Consider the following 21,688-nt stretch of genomic DNA (forward strand, 5'->3'; position numbering starts at 1 on the left):
TGAGTTTAAAAGATAAGACATTCATTATCTACCTCTCTGCTCCGTGGCATGCTGAAGAACACCTCAGTAGTGGAGGATGTATCTCTTTCACTTGTTTAATAAAAAAAAAAATTAGTGGCTTAAAATTGTCTGGCAAAAGAAATTAGGAACAGAAAATGATCACATATGATTATTATTTCAGTCAAATATTCCGAAGCAGCAGGAGGACACCCAGTTCTGTTCAGGGCAGAGACCCCCTGTGCCAGGTGCAGAACGTCCAGGTGCAGAAGAGCCATGTCCCTGATTGCTCAGGTTTCATTCCTTAAAGAAAGGCATTTTCTAACAAGGATTAAGGATTTTCCTTTACAGGAAAAAAGTGCAGGTGGGGGAAAGGTGTGTCATTGTACACTAGGTAGTGAAATACCTCCTCAGAGCAGTAATTTCAAAGGTAAAACCCAAGTCTGCAGCTGAGGGAGCTCTGTGTTACTGGGAGTGCAGCTCTTAATTTAGAGCAAAAATAGGATTGGGCACCCCCTGGCCTTAGTTTGAAACTGGGCACCAGCAAAGTGTGGGAATGGAACAGTTTGTCACAACAGGGTTCAACAGCCTTGGAGGATTCCTCCTAACCAAGCCTGGCCTGCATTAAAAAGGAAAAAAATAATTATATAGGGCCCATGTAACACGTGCTGGCAGTTCTGGGTGGCTCATGGTGGTGCTGCTCTGAAGTCCTGGGTGCTGTTTGGAATTGTGTGTGCATTTTCCATGTAAATTTGGAACAGCCTGGCTTCTGGTGTATTCATTTCCCCAGTTTTAGGAGATTTACCAGCTTTTATCAACAGGCTCAATAAGAAGAACGTTCCTGGAATGGTGAGTTGGTACCAGGGAGAAGGTTTTGTGTTTGGAATTGTGCATAGAGGAGTGGATTTAGGAGTCATGCTTGGCTGCTGAGCTGAAACACACTGTGACACTGTGATCATTGTCCAAGCAAAACAAGGACAGCAATAAACACCAACAGTAAGGAGCTGGAGAAGGGGTGTTATCGGGACATGTGAGTCAGCAAACAGTCCTGAAAACAGCACGTTGGCTTGAGGAGAAAGCTGAGCACCAACAGAAAGTTCTGCCCCGATCATTGAGATTTCTGCATATAGAGAAGCAAATTTCTCCTTAATCCCTGTGACCCTGAGGTTGTGCACCTTTATCTACTGATCCCAGTTTTAAAGTGTGTGACAGCAATCCCTGGGGTTGATGAGCTGGTTCGAGCCTGGTGTGAACTGGGGGCTCAAGGTCAGAGTGGTTAAAGCACAGGGCAGAATTTAGTCCTCAAGTGATAAATGAAGGTAAGGCCACGGCTTCAGTGGCATTAGAAAAAGGCTGTAAGGCTTGGCTGAGGCTTCCTGACCTCCTTAGCTCTCATCCCTGCTCCCGGTGCAGGGATGGCAGTGCTGGGGGTGAGGTCAGGCCATGGTGTCTCTGCCCTGGCACAGCTGGGTTGGACCTGGGCTGGAACTGGGTCACTCTAAAACGAGCCCTGTCCTTCTGCTTGGCTTTCAAACAGCACAACTCCGGGGGAATTTTTAATGGAGTTTGTTTGCAGTGATGTGATCAATGCAGCCCCTGACTGTGCTGGTTCACAGCCCCTGGGAGTGGGAATCACTCTGTGACTGGATTAACAAAGGGACCCCCTGGGTGCTGTCCCAGGGCTGTGGGGGCAGGTGGGCTCAGGGCCCAGCCTGTGCCTGCTCTGCAAGCTGGGACATGTTTCTGTGGGGACACTTGGCATGTCCTGAGTCTGCCCCTCCCTCCCGGCCATGCTGACACACACCTTTAGTGCACACGTGGGGATTTGCAGTGTGAGTGAGGGGGGGCACAGACATACCCCGACCTCTGCAGCCCTTGTGGTGTTGGGCTCTGGTAGTTTCTGGGGTGTGAAGGAGCAAGGAAAGGAGAAAGGCAAGGATAAATGGGAGTCCAGCTCTGCTGGCCAGTGTGTTTCCCTAGGGCTGGAAGGGGATGAGGGTCCATCCTGCCAGTGGAGGTGAAGGAGCAGGGTCATGGCCATGGGTAGGATGGAGGTGAAGGAGGTGATGTCATGTGCTCCCCGTGACATCACATCATCCCTGTGACATCACAGCTCCCCTGTGACATCACACCTTCCCTGTGACCTCACAGCTCCCCTGTGACAACACATCCTTCATGTGACATCACATCTCTTCTGTGATATCATATCATCCCTGTGATGTCACATCCTTCCAATGACATCACATCCTCCCTGTGACATCACAGCTCCCCTATGACGTCACACCCATCGTATGACATCACATCTCTCCTGTGATATCATATCATCCCTGTGACATCACGTCCTCCACTCTGACATCACAACTCCCCGTGACATCACATCCTTCCTGTGACATCACATCTCCCCCATGATGTCACAATCATCATATGACATCATATTATCCCTGTGACATCACATCATCCCTGTGACATCACAGCTCCCATGTGACATCACACCCTTCATGTGACATCACATCTCCCTATGATGTCACAACCATCATATGATGTCACATCTCTTCTGTGATATCATATAATCCTTGTGACATCACGTCCTCCACTCTGACATCACATCTTCCCCATGACATCACATTCTCCTCTGTGACATCACACCTCCCCCTTGACGTCACCTCCCCCTCTGATGTCACTGACCCCCCAGAACACCTTCATGGCCCTGGACCTCTGGGGGGCGGGGCTGTGCTGTGACATCACATCCATCATATGACATCACACCTCCATATCTCTATAACATCACACCTGCCCTGTGACGTCACATCCTTCCTGTTACATCACATTTCCCGTGATGTCACAACTGTCATGTGACATCACATCATCCTCTGTGACATCACAGCTCCCCTGTGACATTACATCCTTCATCTGACATCACATTCTTCCTATGACATCCTATCTCCCCTATGATGTCACATCCATCATATGACATCACACCTCTCCTGTGATATCATATCATCCTTGTGACTTCACATGCTCCTTTATGACATCACAGCTCCCCTGTGATATCACGTCCTTCCTGTGACATCATATCTCCCCTATGATGTCACATCCATCATATGACATCACACCTCTCCTGTGATATCATATCAGCCCTGTGAGGTCACATCCTCCCTGTGACATCACATCTCCCCTATGACATCACATCCTCCCTGTGACATCACAGCTCCCCTATGACATCACATCCTTCCTGTTACATCACAGCTCCCCATATGACATCACATCCTCCTCTGTGACATCACATCCTTCCTGTGACATCACAGCTCCCCTATGATGTCACATACATCATGTGATATCACACTTCTGTGATATCATGGGTAGGATGGAGGTGAAGGAGCAGGGTTATGGCCATGGGTAGGATGGATGCAGGTGAAGGAGCAGGGTTATGGCCATGGGTTGGATGGATGCAGGTGAAGGAGCAGGGTTAGAGCCATGGGTAGGATGGATGGAGGTGAAGGAGCAGGGTTATGGCCATGGATTGGATGGATGGAGGTGAAGGAGCAGGGTTATGGCCATGGGTAGGATGGATGCAGGTGAAGGAGCAGGGTTATGGCCATGGATTGGATGGATGGAGGTGAAGGAGCAGGGTTAGAGCCATGGGTAGGATGGAGGTGAAGGAGCAGGGTTAGAGCCATGGGTAGGATGGATGCAGGTGAAGGAGCAGGGTTATGGCCATGGGTAGGATGGAGGTGAAGGAGCAGGGTTATGGCCATGGGTAGGATGGAGGTGAAGGAGCAGGGTTATGGCCATGGATTGGATGGATGCAGGTGAAGGAGTAGGGTTATGGCCATGGGTAGGATGGAGGTGAAGGAGCAGGGTTATGGCCATGGGTAGGATGCAGGTGAAGGAGTAGGGTTATGGCCATGGGTAGGATGCAGGTGAAGGAGCAGGGTTATGGCCATGGGTAGGATGGATGCAGGTGAAGGAGCAGGGTTATGGCCATGGGTTGGACGGGCAGAGCCAGGGTCAGACCTGCACAGCACCACAGCAGGGTCAGGCTGGGAGGGACCACAGTGGGTCACCTGGTCCCACCTCATCCCGGAGTACATGGCACAGGGTTGTGTCTGGAGGGTTCTGGAATATCTCCAGTCAGGGACACTCCACAGCCTCGCTGGGCAGCCTGCTCAGAGCTCGTCACTGCAAAGGGAAGGAAGTTCTTCCTGATAGTCAAATGGAACTTCCAGGCATCGGTTTCTGCCCGTGGCCTCGTGTCCAAGTGGTTGGCACCATGGAGCAGAGCCTTCTTGTCACCCCTCCTTTACATTTTTATACCTATTTTTATTTGTATATAAATATAAATAAATATATTTAATATAAAATATTATATATTTACCTGTATATATATAAATATACGTTTATTTTGTACACAGGCATCATATTTAAATATATATTTTCTATCTTTATTGTGTATATACACATAAATATATAAAATATATATTTACATATCATGTATATACACATCGTATATAAATATATATTTTCTGTGCTTATGTGCATATATACACATAAATATATAAAATATCTATATATTATGTATATATGCATATATTGTATATGTATATATTTTAGATATATTTAGACATTCCTATATTTATATTTATGTTTATGTTTATGTTTATTTTAGACCTTCCTTAATTTATATTTTTTTTTACTTATTATTTTTATTTTATCATTATTATTTATTTTATGAATTTTTTATTTTTTTTAGACTTTCCTTTGTTTATATTTCTGTGTTTAGACCCTCGCCCAGCCGAGCCGGGTGCTGCTCCCCATCCCTCCCTCCCTGCCCATCCTCCGCCCTCTGCGCGGCCGGGGGGCACCGGCAGGAGGGAGCGGGGGGGCAGCGGCTGCGGGAGCCGGGAGAGGAGGGAGGGAAGGGGGGAGGGAGGGAAGGAGGAGGAAGGAGGCACCTGCGGGAGGAGGAGCGGGGCCGGGGAGGGGCTTGGCAGGAGCCGCAGAGCTGCGAGCGCATCCCCCGAGCCGAGCGGAGCCCGCGGGGACCGGACCCGCTCCCGGAGCCGGGCGGGGACCCGAGCGGGGCAGGTAAGGCACCCCCGGCCCCCTGAGGAGGATTTGTAGGTGCCTGCGCCCACTTGTTGCTTAGGAACTCGCCAGGTATTTAGTGTGGGAATTCGTGGCTCGGGCTGGGGTGAGCGGGGTCCTCTCTGGCCGTGCAGCAGGGAAGAGGCGCTTGGCACACGCTTTGGAGGAGGGATTAGGGGAAAATTCCTTACTGTGGGGAGGCACTGGGAAGCTGTGGATACCCTGTCCCTGGTTCAAGGCCAGGTTGGACAGGGCTTGGAGCCACCTGGTCTGGTGGAAGGTGTCCCTGCCCACGGAACAAGAGGGACTTCGAGGTCCCTTTCCAAACCGTTCTGGAATTCTGTGAGACTTCAGACCCCCCGGTTGGTGCCGGGCTGTGCAGGGGTGCCCTGCTCAGGACTGATCCCACGCAGGGGGGATGCAGGGGTGATGCCATCGGGGTGCTCAGATGACTCCTGCTGTGGAGGGGCAGCCTGGGATCGTGTTTGTAGCCAGAGAAAACATCCCTGATGTCACTGATTCTCAGCAACTCTCTCATCTGACACCCTGGCTGCGGGTTGTGACCTGTGTTCTTGCTGGGAGAGAAGATCCTGGGGGATCTGTGCCCTTGGGCAGGTTCCCTGGCTCAGTGGTTGGCTTCTCTTGCCAACCAGAGACCGATTAAATGAACATACTTCCTCCTCTCCCCCTCCTTGCTGATTGTTTTACTTCTGTTTCCCTTTAACCTCTGACTCGAGGTCTCTATTGCACCTTGCTGTGCACCAGGTCCATAGTTGTAAACTGTTTTATTGGATTTACTCCAGGGTCATGGGTGTGTAGGGAACCAGAGCTGTTAAAGGGAGCCTCTTCTGTGTCCAGGAGGATTTGTGTGAGGATTCCCACCCAAATCTCAGGGGAGAAGGAATTCCAGCATGCAGCCCCCTGCAGTCAAGGGACCTGCATGGTCCTGGGGCTGCAGGACTGAAGATCACTGCTTCCTTCTGGGATTTATACCTCCCTCCCAAAGAGGCAGCTGACAGATGGGAATGTCTAGAATTTAAATTTCAATAGATTTTTGCATATCACTTTATCTTTTTGTCTTGCCTCCCTCCCCGCACTGGACATAGAATGCATTCCTAAGCATTAATATTATTGATGCTGTTGTGCAGGAGAAAGGGGCTTCCTATTTAAAACTGCCAGCCCTTTGTTTGCTGGAGCCCTGGGGCATGGGATGCACACTCTGGAAAAGAAAATTCCCAGGGAGAGCTGTTACTGTGATCACAGGAGACGCTTTGCAAGTAGCCATGGCTCGTCTGTTCATATTTGTTCAGAAAACCTCCTAAAAGCCATAGTCCATTTTAAGAACTAAATGCCCTGCAGGATCTGATTATTTGTGACAGAGAAGACAGGCGGCCTCCCCTTCCCTTCCCTTTCCACTCTTCCCTGACCTCCTTTGTTCTGGGCACCACACAGGCATGATAAAAGAGGCTCATTTGAAATCAAAGCTCTGCACTGGAAGAGAAAGGAAAAGAATATAAAGCAGGCAAAACAATACATTATCTGCATTCCTAAGTCTTAAAAAGCAGACTTAATTCACCTCAAATCCCCAAACTATTGGGCCCAATTTTCACTTTCAGTGAAGTTTTTTACACTTCTTTAGCTGTGTGAGGAGGATGGATTTTCATCCTCTTTTAGCTGTTGTTTCCTGCCAGTGCTGTGTAAGGTGACTGTAATGTGAGTGAAACTCCTGGCTGTGGTGTGTTGCCAGTCCAGGTGAGTGGCAATTTTGCTTCCAAAGGCAGAATAATCTCAGGGGTTAAGAGCTAAAGTATGAACAGGTTTGAGTTGTAAACAGGAAAAGAACCAATCCGGGAAGGGCAGGTCAGCGTGATGTGGAAGTTGCTGCTCTGGGCTGTGAACAGTTGCCCTCGGGCTGGTGGAAGGGGAGAGGGGCAGCTTTGGGAAGGGATTGGGAGAGCGGAAAGGGCTGGGATGTTCCTTGTCCTGCTGGGAGCACCACATACCTCAGGAGAGTCTGCACCAGGACTGAGGTAACAGCCCAGGAAAGGGAGGCTGTGTGCTTTGACTGCTCCTCCTGCTTTCCACATGGATTGCTCCTGCCCCTTCCTGATGGAATAAACGTTGGTTCCTCCCCAGTGTCTTCCAAGGCCTTGCATAAGAGCAAACACCCTGTCCGGGATCTGCCCAACTCCTCGTTGTTTCATCTTGTGTTGTTTGTTGATTCCTGTTTGTTGATTCCTGTCCCATAATCCGTTCCCATCCCTCTCCTCCTCCCCCTGCCCAGGCTGGAGCTGGGGCAGCGGGGCTGCTGCTCCTCTTCTCCCGCTTCCCGATCCCACCCCGGGCTTGGCTTTGGGTGGTGGAGGGACTTGGGAAGGCTTTGGGCTGTGTGTGTGTCCAGAGCACTCACTGTGACTCAGGGTCAACCTGGGGCACTTCCAGGGGTTTGGGAGATCTCCAGTTAGCAGCAGGAGTGGGAATGGTGTGGGTGCTGCAGCTCCCCCTCGGCCCTTGGGAAGCCCTTTCCTCAGGGAAGGAGCTCATGGAGCACACGGTGGGAGGGCAAAGGCAGTTTGCCTTCAGATCGGTGTGACTTTGGGGACAGGCAGTTCTTGACTTCTCCGAGGCCGTGGTTGCTGGAGATGGGATGATAATATTTTGGTTTAGATTGTATTAGAGGGAGGTTGAGGTGAGGTGAGCCACTGAGGAATTCCAGCTGTAGCAAGAGCCAACAGCTCCAGTCATCACCAACATGGAATGTGGGACATTGTCATCCCTGATGAGCTGGAGAAACTTCTGACAGAGATGAACCTGCTGTGGTGTCACATAATGGCTTAGGTGGCATCTTGGCTCTCGAGTGTTCTGTCTCCCTGATTTTCAAGTATCTGGAGGATTATCCAGTGCAGTGACCTGGTTGTTGATGTTGATTCTTACCTGGTTGTCTTTAATGCTACTGCTTGAGGTTCCAGAAATTTGCTAACCAGATGGGCCACATCAGAATAGCCTCTGGGGTTGTTCTCAAATAGGGTTTCTTCTCAAATTATGTAGGTTGTGTAAGTATCAGAGGTACATCCAAGTTGCAGCATCACGTTCTCTTTTTTGTTAATTTAGTGTTGCACAAAGGCACATTTTGATGTCAGGTCTCACATTTCTGGGTGTGGTGTGAGGTCAAACAGTCCTGGTATCTCAAAGTGAACGTGGGTGGAAGGCTGACACCATCTCCCTGATGGGCAGATCTCATGTTTAGTTCTGCCCATGATAGCACCTGAGTCAGAACATCATTTTTTAAGAGGATCCTTAATCTCCAAGGTAGGCGAGATAAGCAAAAGGACTGCATTAAACTCTGCTGGAACACAGGGATTTAGCAAAATGAGGTAAGAATGAAAGAGAAAAAAGATATTTCAAGTGTCTCTTGATATTTTTCTCCCAGCTTGTTTCCCTTGCTCCCCTTGTCTCCCAGTCCCACTGCTGGCCCTGTGACCTCTTTGGGTCACCTGAGCTGCTGACCCTTGTGTGCTGGCTGCCCTCATCTCTGTTGGGTTGTTTCCAATCCCCCTGGTTTTCCAGTTTTGGCCTCTGATAACTGCTTCCTTTGCACTGCAGCCCCATCCATTTTTATTCCCAGTGGCACCCTGAGGCTCAGGAGTTCTCTGACCCAGCCTGTCCCTGCTGCACCATCACTGACACTCTGTTAGTCAGCACTGCTTGATTTTCCCAAATACAATTCAAACTTATTAATAGAATTAATAGACTGACCTTGTCAGCCCTTGTACCTTTGGAACCTCCCTCCTGTCTCAGCCCTCAGCTACATAAATAACTGATCTATACCTCCTAACCACGTAGCACTTCCCTTGGGGTAGGTGTGCTGGCCTTCAGGGATGAATTCAGTGATGTCCTGGGCTCTGTTTGTTCAGGAGGTCAGGTTGTATTATCTTAGTGCTCCCTTATGGCCTTAGAGTCTGTGAAAAGATTAGTCATGTCTTTAAACTGGAAAGTAAAACAGATGTCTTGGTATCAAACATAGGTGATGTGCTTTTGCATCTGGCTCAACTGGTGGTTATTGTTCTTATCCCGTTTTAAACACTCAAGAAATTTGGCGTAAGAAGACGGAAAGAGGTTTTGCTGTTGTAAATAGTTCCTGGTTATTAAATGTAGTTTCTCATTGCCATGAAGAAACTTCTCCAGGCAGTTCAAGCTGTGGATCATCCTCGTGCATGTCACTGCAGATGGGTGATTTTGGCTAAATGAGAGCTGTCAGTGTGCTTCTGAATTTGCAGTCTCCTGTCTCTGGAGGAGGAGTGATTAGACCCAAGTGCAGCAGAAGCTGAAGGTGTTGTATAATCTGGGCATGCAGGAGCAGGGAGGGAGTTTCCAGGCTGGTGGATCTCTGGTGCCAGATGTTCCTACGCTGACCAAAAGGAGCCAACGCTCCAACCTGAGCCAAGGGCTGATGTTGGAAAGGACAAGGAAGAGCTGGAGTTGTGCTGAGATGGCTGCAGACACTGCCCCAAGGGAGCCTGGGCAGATGCAACACAAAATGCAGCTTCCTTAGCACCAGGCTTTGTAAAGAAACACAACCAGCACTTACCAATGACCTTCTTTGCTCTCCATGTGCATGGGCCTCTCGTGGTAGATGGAAGTGTGTCCTTTTTCTTGGCTGCTTCTCATCATCACAGTTCATTTGAATGGTTTTTATCAAGGGAAGCTGAAATTAGTCATGTTTAACATCTTTCATGACTTCTAACACAGAGCCCAGCCTAAACTGATGGCAGCCTGGCACAGGCTAAATGCTGCAGCCTCAGAAAACACACCAGCATTTTGATTTTATTTTTCTCTTCTTTACAGCAAATCAGTCAGTACACATTCATGAAGGTTATTGGACATAGAGGGATATTTTTGAACTCTCATACCTATGGAATTCTAAAATATCTCTTGGAAATCTTTATGCCCAGTGTAGAGATTAGTGAGATTATTGATGTGTTGGTTGGTCCTTCCTCAAACCCAGCATCCTGCTCAAGGACTCCAGGCTGGTGCTTGGTGGTGCGTGGTTCCACATTCTGGTTGGGGTTTTTAGGGCTGTATAAATTAGCTTCCAAAATAGAATGTGCTGTGGCAGGAGGAAAGGAGGAAAATGTCTTGTTGCTAAGGAACATGACAGAGAACTGGGAGATGTGACTCAGTTCTTGGCTTGGTATCATTTCTCCTCAGTGAGATGTGGGTCTGCAGAACGTGTTTTTCCAAGCGAGGGGATGGATTAAAAGTATTTACTGATGTTTTGGGGAGGGTCAGGATAACTGATGCTGTGTGGAGACGCAGCTGAACTCACTGCTCACGCCATTAAATGTGCCCTTGAGTGTGTGCAGAATCTGTGGCAAAACCAAGCCCAGCTTCTCACCTCCTGATTCTGCTCTTTCTCCAAAGGAGTCTGTTGCTGCTCTTTCTCTCCCTCTCCCTGCAGCAGTTTAATTTTAGAGGAGAATGGCTCTGGAGGGGCTCAGAGCCTGGAAACATTTTGGCATGACTTGCTGTAAATCTCTCTTCAGAGAGGATGGATTTCACTTTTGGTCTGTGATCCCTTTCTTTAAAACATTCCCACACCTTTTTCCATCTTTGATTTTGGGACTGGTTGATGCCGTTTGTTTGTGTGTCTGGAGCTCTGCAGCCACACGTGGTGCTGCCTCTGAGCTCAGCGGGGGCCAGCTGGGTGCTGTGACCTGTGAAATCACTGGGAACCACAGGAACAGCAGCCTGCCATGTGCTGGGAATGTGGGTCAGCAAACAGCCTCCAAGATTGTTCTCATGGAGTCAAAGTTTACCAGCCCTGCTTCAGAAAATGTGATGCTGTGACCCTGGGAAGGGGATTTTGTCAAGGCAGGAGTGCAAACCCAAAATAACAGTGCTGGCAGGTGCTCTTGGTTTGTGCAGCAGGGGGTTTGTTTTCCCTTAAAAAAGGCTGAAAAGGCTGGGGGGTACAGGCAGAGGGTTTGGGAAGCAGGCAGAGGGCTTGCCAGGATGTCCTGGAGGAAGCTGCTGTCATCCTGGGTGGGGCTTAGAGCAACCTGCTCTAGTGGAAGGTGTCTCTGCCCATGGCGTTGAGTTTTAAGGTCCCTTCCAACCCAAACCATTCTGGGATTCTGTGATCCTATTCAAAATCTGGATATCTCCTGGTCTTTGGGAAGAGCAGGGTGAGTCAGGTGGGAGATGATGTCCCATCCTGCAGGATTGACTGGATTGTATTTTGTTCTTGGAGCCTTTGCCTGATGGGTTTTTTCTTGCTGAAAATGGAAAGAAAACACCTCTACAAAACAGATTTGGGGGCACAGTAAGGCTGAGTTTATTGAAAAGTTTCTCCTCGATTGGTCTCCATGATCCAAAACCAAGCAGTCGGCAGCCACTGCTCTTTTTCGTCCTACCTTTCCTTCTGTTGCCAACACTTTGGGCAATGGTAATTAAATATTGTAATTGTAATTCAGTCTTACATTCTGGAAGTGGTCTCTGGAAGGGTTTTATGGGCAGACATGACAGTGCTGCAGTTTGGGCTGAGGCACGAGGGGTTGTTGGGCTGTGCTCTGCTCTTAGGGCTGTGAATCCCAAGGAACTGCTCCCCTGAGGAATCCACAGGGGCACGGGAGGCACCAGGAGCTCGGGGAGCAGGTCTGTTCCTGGGCTGTCTCCTCCACCCCCTCACCTGGGCTGCTCCAGCTCTGCCCTAAGAGCATCAGGGGCCACAGATTATTCCTAATCCGGGTCACGGTGGTGGCTCAGCTCCCAGAGCAGCCTCAGGGACAGGTGTGGGGACACACAGCAGTGCCACCCTGGGCTCTGAGCTTGCAGGAAGGCACTGCAGTCCTCAGCAGGAGGATCCCTGTGGGTTCCTGAATAACTAAGGAGGGCATGTTGTGCTGAACCAGAGCACGGAGCTGCCTGAGGAGCTGGTGGCTGACAGGTCTGTGCCGTAAACAGAGCAAATGCTGCAGGGCCTGAGGGTGAGGGAGCCCTGCTTTTAATGAGGTAATTGTTATTTAATAGTTTTTATCCATGTCAGGAGAATTTTGGGCCTGGCTTACACTGCCAAAGCTGGTGGTAAAGCATCAACAGCACGGCTGGGTCGATAAATGTCCCTCAGGGAGGCACCGTGGCACCTTCCCAAACCACAACAAACTACCTGGCACGAGTTTCCCTTCTCCTTCCCTGCCTTCCCACCGTGGGAAGGCTTTGGCCAGCACAGTTATGTCAGCTGAGGGGGGAGATATTTTTCTTGCTCCTAATTGACCCATTTGTGCCAGCAAAGCTCCAGTATAGTCCCCAGCCTCAGGTGGAGTTTTGCATTTGGGTTTTGCTTGGGGTTTTTTAGCAGCCAGGTTATACTAGATGGAGAATTTGTCTTTGCTTGTTCAGGCTAGGATATTGAGACAGACCTGCCTTTCTGAGGAAAAGCAGCCCCTGCTCCTTCTAGGAAAGTCTCCATTTCTTGGTAAACAATGTGTTTTATAGTGGTTAAATCTGAGGTGGAAAGTAATGGGAATAAATGCGATATTGGTGCAGTTTGGCTTGGCTGTCAGTTGGTAACTCAGCAGCATCTCTGGGGAGAGCAACCATTTAAAATTATCTCTTAGTAGTGCTGGTTTCTGAATTTCTGTCACACTTGTCAGCCTGAACACCTCGTGTGGAGACCCAAGCTGGGAGTGGAGCAGATGGATCACATCCCTGCTTTACTACTGGGACAATAAAGGTAGGAAAGGGCTGATTGTTTTATCCACATCTGCTTAGTTTGTAACACTGGTAGATTTGTTCCTGGTCCAAAGCCGGTGCATTGATTCCCTAATTTCCCTGCAGTCACCAGTTCTGGGTGCAGGACAAGTGTTTGTGGTGCAGCAGGAGAGCACTGCTGGCACTTGTGGGGCAGCAAATGTTGGGGACCAATGTTTTGGAGCAGAAAACATGGATTCTGCAGGAGTCCTGGTAGCCCTTGGCATTGGTGCTTATCTAGAAGCTGGGACTGCTCTTATAAAGCAGCTTCATCTGTTCATCAGCTCCATCTAAACCAAAATGAATTCATTAATTACTCTCTCAGGATGCATCATGGTTGGAGGGTCAGTGATGCCAGAGGGCTGGGAAGCAGCATGGAGAGGATCTCACCTTTCCCTGCAGGAGGGCAGCTCATGAGCAGAGCTGATCCTTCTCACACACCTACCTGCTCTTTGTTCTTTTAATCACCTGTCAGCACAGACAGGACTGCTCGGATTTTCTTGCTGTTCTCTTGTTCTTCCCCACCCAGGAGCAGCCTCACGGCTCTCAGTGAATCATTCCTGTGTGGGTCTAACACTCTGAGCCTGGGGTAGGCTGAGAAAGTCTCCTCCAGAGCAGGCAGTGACTTGGGGGCGAGGGAATGTGTGACCAAGGAGCCATTCAGACCTTCCAAGGGGCTGTGGAGAAGGGAATTTCTGGGGGCCAAACCTGCCCTGACAATCTTGGGCTGCTGCACCAGTTCACTAGGGGGGGAGGGAGTTTGTAGGAGTGTGATTAATGGTGCAGAAAACAAGACAATTATTTTAACCTGCACTGAGTGGCTTAAAGGCAGAGTTTTAAAAACTCAGGTCACTTTTCTGGTCAGTGAAGTCAAACATCAGTTCCAAGCCAAGTCGTACATCTCTGGATCATGCAAGTGCATTCATCGCACCTTTTCCTGGTTTTAGAGCCTGAGGTGACACCCAGAAGTCACTTGGTGATCTGGTCACCAGCATTAGTAGTAGAATTTCTGCAGGACTGGAATTAGATGCATTTTTCTCCATTTAAAATCCATTCTCTGATGGGCTCATTTTTCATTAAGTCAAGCAAGGCACTTCATGAAGAACTGTAAGTGGAGTGTGTCAAATGATTCAAACGAACACGCAGATGTTAATATTTGCTTTATTGGTGTCAGTAAATGCTTTATTTGTCTGTTTGCCTGTTATAAAAGCATCTGTCTCAGGTCTCTCACCTCCAGCAGTGTTGCCCAGCAGCCTGAGGGTACTAACTTTTGGAATTCCACACAAGTCAGGATGAGACTGTCTCCATTTATCCTTGAGCTGGGCTGATAGGAGATGATAAATGAGCCCTCACTTTCCTGTGATGATGGATACAACCAAACCCCATCCTAACTTTGTTTGGCATGTCAGCACAATCTGTTCCTTTATTGTGTGTAATTAAAAAACCCCATCAAACTGCAAACACTCCTTTAATTAAAGCCCCCACAGCCACAGTTTGTCATGCTCAGTGCTCTGTGTTTGTTAAATGATCTGGGTTTGATTGCTGAGGATGCACAGTGGGGTTGGGTGGAGTTTTTAGGGTTTCAGGTGTTGGGATGGTGCTGAGGATCAGGGTGGTGTCACATTGCTAAAGGGGACTTTGTGCAGAGGGAGAAGTTTGCTCTACTCACATGTGTGAGTGGAATCATGTTTATTTATTTATATATAAATATATATAAAGAGAGAGACTGCATCAATACCTGGTAAAATAGAAGGGAAAATACTGAGCTGTGTAAAGGCATTAAACCATCATGAAGTGGTATAACTGTGTTCTTGGGACAAGTTTTTTCCTGTTGCCTGGTTGAAGAACCCCCTGTGTGAGGTGTTTCTCCAGCCATCTCTGTTTCTCTGTTGTGCTGAGTCCCAGTTCCAGAGCTGCTCCCTGGATTTCTCCCTGTGAGCAGTGGTGACCCTGAAGGGATGGGCCTTTGTCCCCAGGGGTCATCCCTGCTTTGGCACAGCATTACTCTGCTGACTTTTGGTTACAGTGTTTGTGGGTTTAGTGCAGGTGGAATATGTGGCTGGTCGTCTTTCCTCCCTGGGATGTGAGGGAGGAGCAGGGCAGAGCCATTGCTGGTGCTGCAGGAGCCTTCACAACTTCCTGGGCTGTAAAGGCTCCCTCACAAAGCTCAGCCCTTTATGCCCAGCGATTTGTTCTCTTCAATAGAGCTCTTCTGGTGAAGTTAAACTGCTTTTAAATCATGTACACAATGGCACTTTTGTCAGGGAGGCCTCTCCCTTTCACCCAGGGCCTCAGGAAGAGGGGTTGACATTCCAGGGCATTGTTCTGCTCCCATTCAACCTGGGCCCAGCCTCTGCTCCCGAGGTTGGCTGTGTCACCCACTTCTGCCCTGCCTGACTCTCCTTGTCCTTCCACTGGGAATTAAGCTCTCCGGAGCAGGGCTGGATGGTTTTGGCAGAGGGACGAGTTTCCCCAGCAGGAGGTTTGGAGGGAGGGTCCTGGGCCACATCCTCCTCTCTTTGTAGGTTCTTGTGTTTGTTCTGGAAGGGGATAAACTTCATCTCTTCCATCAGCTACTTTAGTTATCTGTTAAATAAAACAAAGGCAGTAATGGGCTGCCCAGAGGGGTGGTGGGGTCCCCATCCCTGGAGGTGGCCAGGGAACGACTGGACATTGCACTCAGTGCTCTGGGCTGGGAGACAAGGTGGTGTTTGGGCAAAGGTTGGACTCTGGAGATCTTTTCCAATCTCAGTGACTCTGTGGTTCTGTGTTTTTATTTTGTGATGGCTTGAGCAGACTGAGGGAGTTAAACAGCCTGGGATGGCCCAGCTGCAGGAGGTTCAGTGAAAGCCAGGGGTGTGCTGGCAGGGCAGATACAGCAGTGAGAGAGCTACAAACACCCTCAGAGACTGTTAGTCATCCATTTGTTCCAGAGGTGCCTTTCACTACTAGAATGAGAGCCAGTAACAAAGCATTTATTCCTGAGTGTAGATTACAGACTGTGTTTGCACTGGAGATGACCAGCTTTTCTAGTTTAGCCTTGTTCCTTTTCCAGAGATGAGAATTCCAGCTCCCAGGTGCTGCCCACTGTCCAAAACAGCTCCCACCTGAAGCTGCTCTTCAGATAAACGTGTCTTTGTGTTAAATTCCTCCCTTACAGCTCCTGTTAATTCTGCACTAGCCAAGGATAACAACACAAGCCAGGTCTCTGTTTAGTATTGAACCTCGGAAAAGCTGTTCCTGTAAATAATTGTTATCAGTGTTACTACATTTCTTACGTGCTCTGTAGAACAAGTTCTGCCCAAGGCAGCCAAATCTGAAGTGGTTGTTTTGTTTTGTTGTGCAGTGTCCAAAAAGCACGGGAAGCTCATCACCTTCCTCCGGACATTCATGAAGTCGCGCCCAACGAAACAGAAACTGAAGCAGAGGGGGATCCTCAAGGAAAGGGTGTTTGGCTGTGACCTGGGAGAGCATCTGCTCAACTCTGGCCACGATGGTAAGAAACACTCTGCTCCTGAGCTCTTCCTCCTGTGGGAATCTCATCTCAGGGTGGTTGGAGCCACAGAGGGCTGAGGGTGGGTAACGAAAGTCGAGGGGGAAAGGGAAGCTGAGGGGAATGAGGAGAAATGTTGTGGTTTGATGTGGGAAGCGTCGTGGTTCAGTGTGGGAGCACTGCAGATGCCTGGAACTGCTGAAGATGAGTTTTCAACCTCTTGAAGTCTTTGAATAATTCTTTTTTCAGGAAAAAAAGTTTTATTTATACATAGGTGTCAGTGATTAATTAACAGGTGTGTTAAATCTCTGTATTTCTCTAACTTGTTACCTTTGTATGATTCCAGCACAATTCACAGTGTAAATCCTTCTTCTGCCTTTTCCCTTGATTTCACAGAATTTACAGGAATTAACTGGGTATTATTTTTCATCCCAGCTTACTTTTCTCTCTGTTGTGGTGAGATTTCTGGATCCCTTCTCAGTCACTTTCCCTTCCCAGTCACCTCTTTAGGGAGACAGAGGAGAAGAGCTCTCCATTCCAAGAAAACTCTTCCTGGGATGAGCTTGGGTTTCATGTGCTTTTTCCTCCCCTCCCCCTGGGCCGTGCCCAGTCCAGGCTGTGCAGGGGAAGTACCTGGAGGTGCCAAGGAGCAAACAGAGCACTTGGATGCTGTCACAGAGACTTGGATGTTGTCACAGGTCACCAGCCAGGCTCGTTCCATTGACAGCCATGCTGAGGGGTGTTTAGCAAAGCAGGATGGAGCAGCCATGGGCTTACCCAGGAGTTAAAGGCATCAGGAAATCAGGGATGGAAGTAGCGTCACTGTCTGGCTGTGTCAGTTTGGTCTGTTTGGTGGTTCTGCTCCTTGCAGAGGGTTTGCAGCAGTTCTTGTGCCCGAGTTGTTCATCCGATGTCTCCCAGCTTTTGTGTGCAGGCTGAGGGAGAAGTGATGGGACATTTGGGGCAGGAAGGGAGATTCTCTTGTTACTTCAGACTCCTGGTTCATCCAGTGCCTTTTGGAAAAGGGCTGGCAAAGGGCAGGGAGCTATTTCATGCACTTTTTCCATGGGATTCGGTTGGTAACAGCAGTGTGCCCTCCCTCCCGTGACACAGAGTGTTTTACTACCAGTTAGTGAATAATATGAGCTTGTTCTTATGGAATCAGGGCTGTGGGAAGGCTCTTTGCCCTGTTAATTGGAACCAGTAGGAATCTTTACTGCTGGGGCTTGGAAAGCATCAGAGAGCCAGAACCTGGCTGGTTTGGAGACAGGAACAGACAGTAACTCCTGTAAGAGCTGCAGCAGGAGTTGGGAATTCACACCATGGTAACTATGGAGCTGGGTTTGTGTTCATGCTGTGGGAGCAGCCTTGGAGGGCAGGAGCCATGCCAGCAGTGAGCTCATTAGTGGGAGAGGGAACGTTCCCTTTATCCCCAGCCCTCTCCGTTTTTCGTTAGGCACAAGTCAGCCATGGCTGAAGCTTTGCCCTGCCCTCTCTTCCTCTGCCTTTAAGGGTACGTGTTTTATTTAGCATTAGAAGACACATCCTGAGCTGAACTGCACTGTTCTAACCCAGTGTTTGACAGTCTCTGGGAGCTCTGTCCTTGTCCTGGTCACTGCCCACCATCGCTCTGCCTGAGCTGTGCTAATGAGGGCCCTGCAGCTCAGAAGTCACCAGTTGCTTTCCCTCTTGATTTAATAACTCTTTCCTAACTCCCTGGAGTGCAGCAGATCCAATTTGAGTGTTGCTAACAGGGGCATGGCTCCGTTTCCCACAGCAGGATTGTTGTTTTCTGGGTGATTCAGCTCCTGACCTGTATTCCAAGTGACGTAATCCCGGGATGGGTTTTGTGGAGACGTTTCTGGGGCCCTGTGAACTGAGCTCTGTGCATGCACAGCATTTTAAGATCCCCTCCTTCTGTAGCATTAATGTGGCTCAGTCCTGGAGCCAGAGGCAATGCTGACGTGCTGAAAGGTGTCGGGGAGACCCTGAGGTGAATTAGAGCATAACCAGCACAAGGAATTTTCTGGGAGCACAGAGAGCACTGTGGCTGAAGTCTGTCTGTGGTACCTGCTGGTGATGCTTTGGGATCACAATCTAAGTTCAGAAGAACAAAAAGAACCCAATGTATTCATTGATTTGTTTAAGTGAATTCTAGTTTTGGTAGATCAGTGTCCAATACCCAGAAATATTTAGCAGGACTGAAGGAGCAAATGACACCATGCCCGAAGACTGGACTGAGTGACGTGCTGACATTGAACTAAACTGGAGTTATGTTTAAAATTTTATTAATTATCAGCTTTAGGAAGCTGACAAAGCCTAAATTCTCAAAAATGTGCTGTAAAACATGAGTTTTGCAGTCATGAATATTTGAAACTTTGCTTGTCTTTCAGGTGGGAATTGGTGAGTGAGAAGCAGAACGAGAGAATAAAAGGGATGAGGACAAAACCTGCAATAGGTGTAACATTTTTTAAATAAAGCCTCTGCTGAGGCAGCTGGCTCAGAGTGCTTAGCTTAGGCAGGAGAGGAGTGTGTTTGCTCTGTGCCCAGAGGGGGACTGACAAACACGGAGATGTTTTACCTCCTGCAGTACCTTGTCTTTCTGTGGGCTCAGCAAGTCCCCGCTCGTTCTGCAGCCGTCCAGCCTCGCGGGGAGGGAGAATAAATTGCCATGAGCTGCACAGGAGGAAAGTGATGCAGAACTGTGACCTGGTTTGATGGTATAGAGCAGGATCCCATCCTGCAAAGCTCCACCTTCAGCACACGCCAAGCTCTGACCTAGCAAAGCCTTTGCTGTGGTTTACCTGAGGTTTTGGAATGTGGTTTCCCTGAGTTTTTGGGGTGAAGCCAGTGCTGTCCCTGCTGGCAGGTGCCTCTCAGGCTGGCAGGACAGAGCATGCAGCTGCTAAACTTTGGGACAGGATGGTCTGTGCCCAGAGATTGTCCTCGGGGAGGGTGTCTGGGTGAGGTGGGATGGATGGAGCAGGGGCTGGTGGTGCTGCTGCCTTGGTTGCTGTTGGTGAGGAGGTGGTTGTCATTTCCCTCTGTGCTGGGTGGATCTGAGCAGTGACACTGAACAGGCATAGGGAGGGAGGTGAGGATTTGAACAAGTGTTTGCAAGAACAGTGTGAGGGACGAGGCACCTTCAAATCCTCCTGTGTGCCTGGTGATTCATGGTGGGGATTGAGGTGATCTCTGGGCAGTGTCCTGGGGTTTGGTGTGTTTGTTGTTTAATTCCAGTTTGTGTTGTGCTGACACTGAGCTCTCCAAACAGTGCTGGAGCCCCTCTGGGGTAGGAGTGCCACCTCCTGTGGTGCCCAGCAGTCCTTTCCCCAAGGCCCTGGGAGAGTAGTGAGGGGAAGGAAGCTTCACTGTCCAGTCTCTCAGATGAGGTTCTGAATCATGGGCAGATCACAGGATTATTTTCCAAAATCATTTGTGTTCCAAGCTGCTTGGGGAAGTGGGAATTAGGAGCCTCTGTGCTCCAGGTGTGTTGCTCCCAGTGAAAGTCTCAGCAGTCAGTGCCTTGGTTCATCTCCTGTCACATGTCAGCACTGAATGATGGGCTGGGCCCTGCAGGAGTAGAACTGGTTTTGATAAGGAGGGATTTTGAGCTCCTCTATTGGGTCTAAATCTGGCACAGCCTGTGGTGATGCTCCCTTCAAGTATGTTGGTTTGCACAATATTTCTCCAGTCGGCTCTGTCCGCATCCCATCCCAGTCCTTACTCATCCCTTGGCTCCTGCTGGGGTTGGATCCTTCCCCTGCCAGGGCAGTGTCAGTTGGAAGCAGCCCAGGCTCAGCAGGGAGGATCTGTTTCTTCATCACCCTCAGAGGTGCTCCCAGTTGGTTTGGAGCTGTTCACACCTGCCATGGTTTGGTTTTCCAGAATCACAGAATGTCCTGAGTTGGAAGGGACTCACAGAGCTCATCAGTCCAACTCCTGGCCCTGCACAGACACCCCAACAACCCCACCCTGTCCCTGAGACCATTATCCAAACCCTCCTGGAGCTCTGGCAGCCTTGGGGCTGTGCCCACTGCCCTGGGGAGCCTGGGCAGTGCCCAACCAGCCTCTGGGGGAAGAACCTTTGGCTGAGATCCAACCTGACCCTGCCCTGGCACAGCTCCAGCCGTTCCCTCGCGTTCTGTCACAGTTCTCTGGAGCTGTGAGATGCAGCAAATTCACCCTAATCCCTGACTCCTGAAGAGACCTTGGTCTTGTTCCCTTTGTAGGTGGACATTCTTTTTTCCCCCAAATTTTTTTCTCCCGAAGGAAACCAAACAGGCCTTAACTTTAGCTCGAGCCCAGTGAGAAGGTTGTGCTCGCAGAGGGTGTTTGCTGAGCGTGGGAGCTGCTGAAGTGCTGCATTGCAGCATCTGCTCCATGGCCTGGTTTGTGCCTCGGAATATTTCCACCCGGAGCTCCCCCAGAGCCCGGGGTGTGTGACACATGTGGGAGAGCAGGGATGTGAGGAGGGATGTCCTGCTGGGCTGCAGAGGGGCAGTGCCTGGGGAGCTGGGCACGTTCCTGGAGCTGGTGGAGGTCCCAGGGTTACGGAGCTGCCGTTCTGCTCCCTCGGGATGGGTCGGCAGCACCAGGGAAAAGCCACGATCCCCTCGTGGGAAGGAGGGAATCCTGAGCTGCAGCACAGGAGGGGTTACTGTACTTCTTATTCAAATGCTCTGGGAATGATGTGCTGGGATTGCTTGGACTGCAGTGGATGGGGGATAGAATCCTGCCTGTTCTCCCCACCAGATATTCCTGTCGCCTGGCACTTGTTGGGAATGACCCTTTCGCTCCCAGTGTTTAGACCAGAGCACAGGCTTAGCCCTGGTATGGTAATGTCAAGTGTTCACCTCGAGGGATAATCCATCCCCACAGCCCAGCTGCATCCACAGAGGATTTTGTGGGCTAAAAGCAAATGGCATTTTTTGTACCTCTTTATGTCTTTGTCACATTGCTACATCCCTAGCTTCTGTCAGGGGAAAAGATAAATTGAGAAATGGAACTTTTAATTGACAGGTTTCCCCTGGTGAAGGATCTGTGCCTCATTTTTGTAATTACAAAATACCAATAATTTTTGTAATTACAAAATACCTGGTCAGGAAGAGGGACTGGCTTGTTGCTGAAGACATAAATGCCTATGACAGACAAAGTTTACTAACACACCTGATCTTCCTCTCGGTCCTTCCTGTTCCCCACGTTTATTTGTAATTACTTTGGGCAGGTTGGGTAGGATTAAAGAAAAGCTGAAATGGAAGCTGAGACCTTTCAGAACTGTGTGTAAGGTCATGTTATGGCAGACTGGGAACCTCCATCCCGGTATTTCCTGGGCCTTAGGGATGGGTTTATTCTCCTGAGCTG

The 21,688-nt window shown here is 49.4% G+C and overlaps 1 protein-coding gene across 5 annotated transcripts in view; it reads left to right on the forward strand.

Moving 5' to 3' along the window:
* Positions 1 to 21,688, forward strand: part of ARHGAP32 (Rho GTPase activating protein 32) — a 250,625-nt gene that overhangs the window by 197,670 nt on the left and 31,267 nt on the right. For 4 of the 5 annotated variants that reach the window (XM_027740535.2, XM_027740533.2, XM_027740534.2 and 1 more), the window contains one exon: positions 16,178 to 16,327. In XM_027740535.2, the coding sequence (XP_027596336.2) occupies positions 16,178 to 16,327 (150 nt within the window). Of the gene's footprint in view, positions 1 to 5,003; positions 5,083 to 16,177; positions 16,328 to 21,688 lie in introns of those variants that run through there. The other variant, XM_027740537.2, reaches the window with a different exon arrangement.

Source organism: Pipra filicauda, unplaced genomic scaffold, assembly GCF_003945595.2.
Source record: "Pipra filicauda isolate LSUMZ 115617 unplaced genomic scaffold, ASM394559v2 scaffold323_size1005334_pilon, whole genome shotgun sequence".
Lineage (NCBI taxonomy): Eukaryota > Metazoa > Chordata > Aves > Passeriformes > Pipridae > Pipra > Pipra filicauda.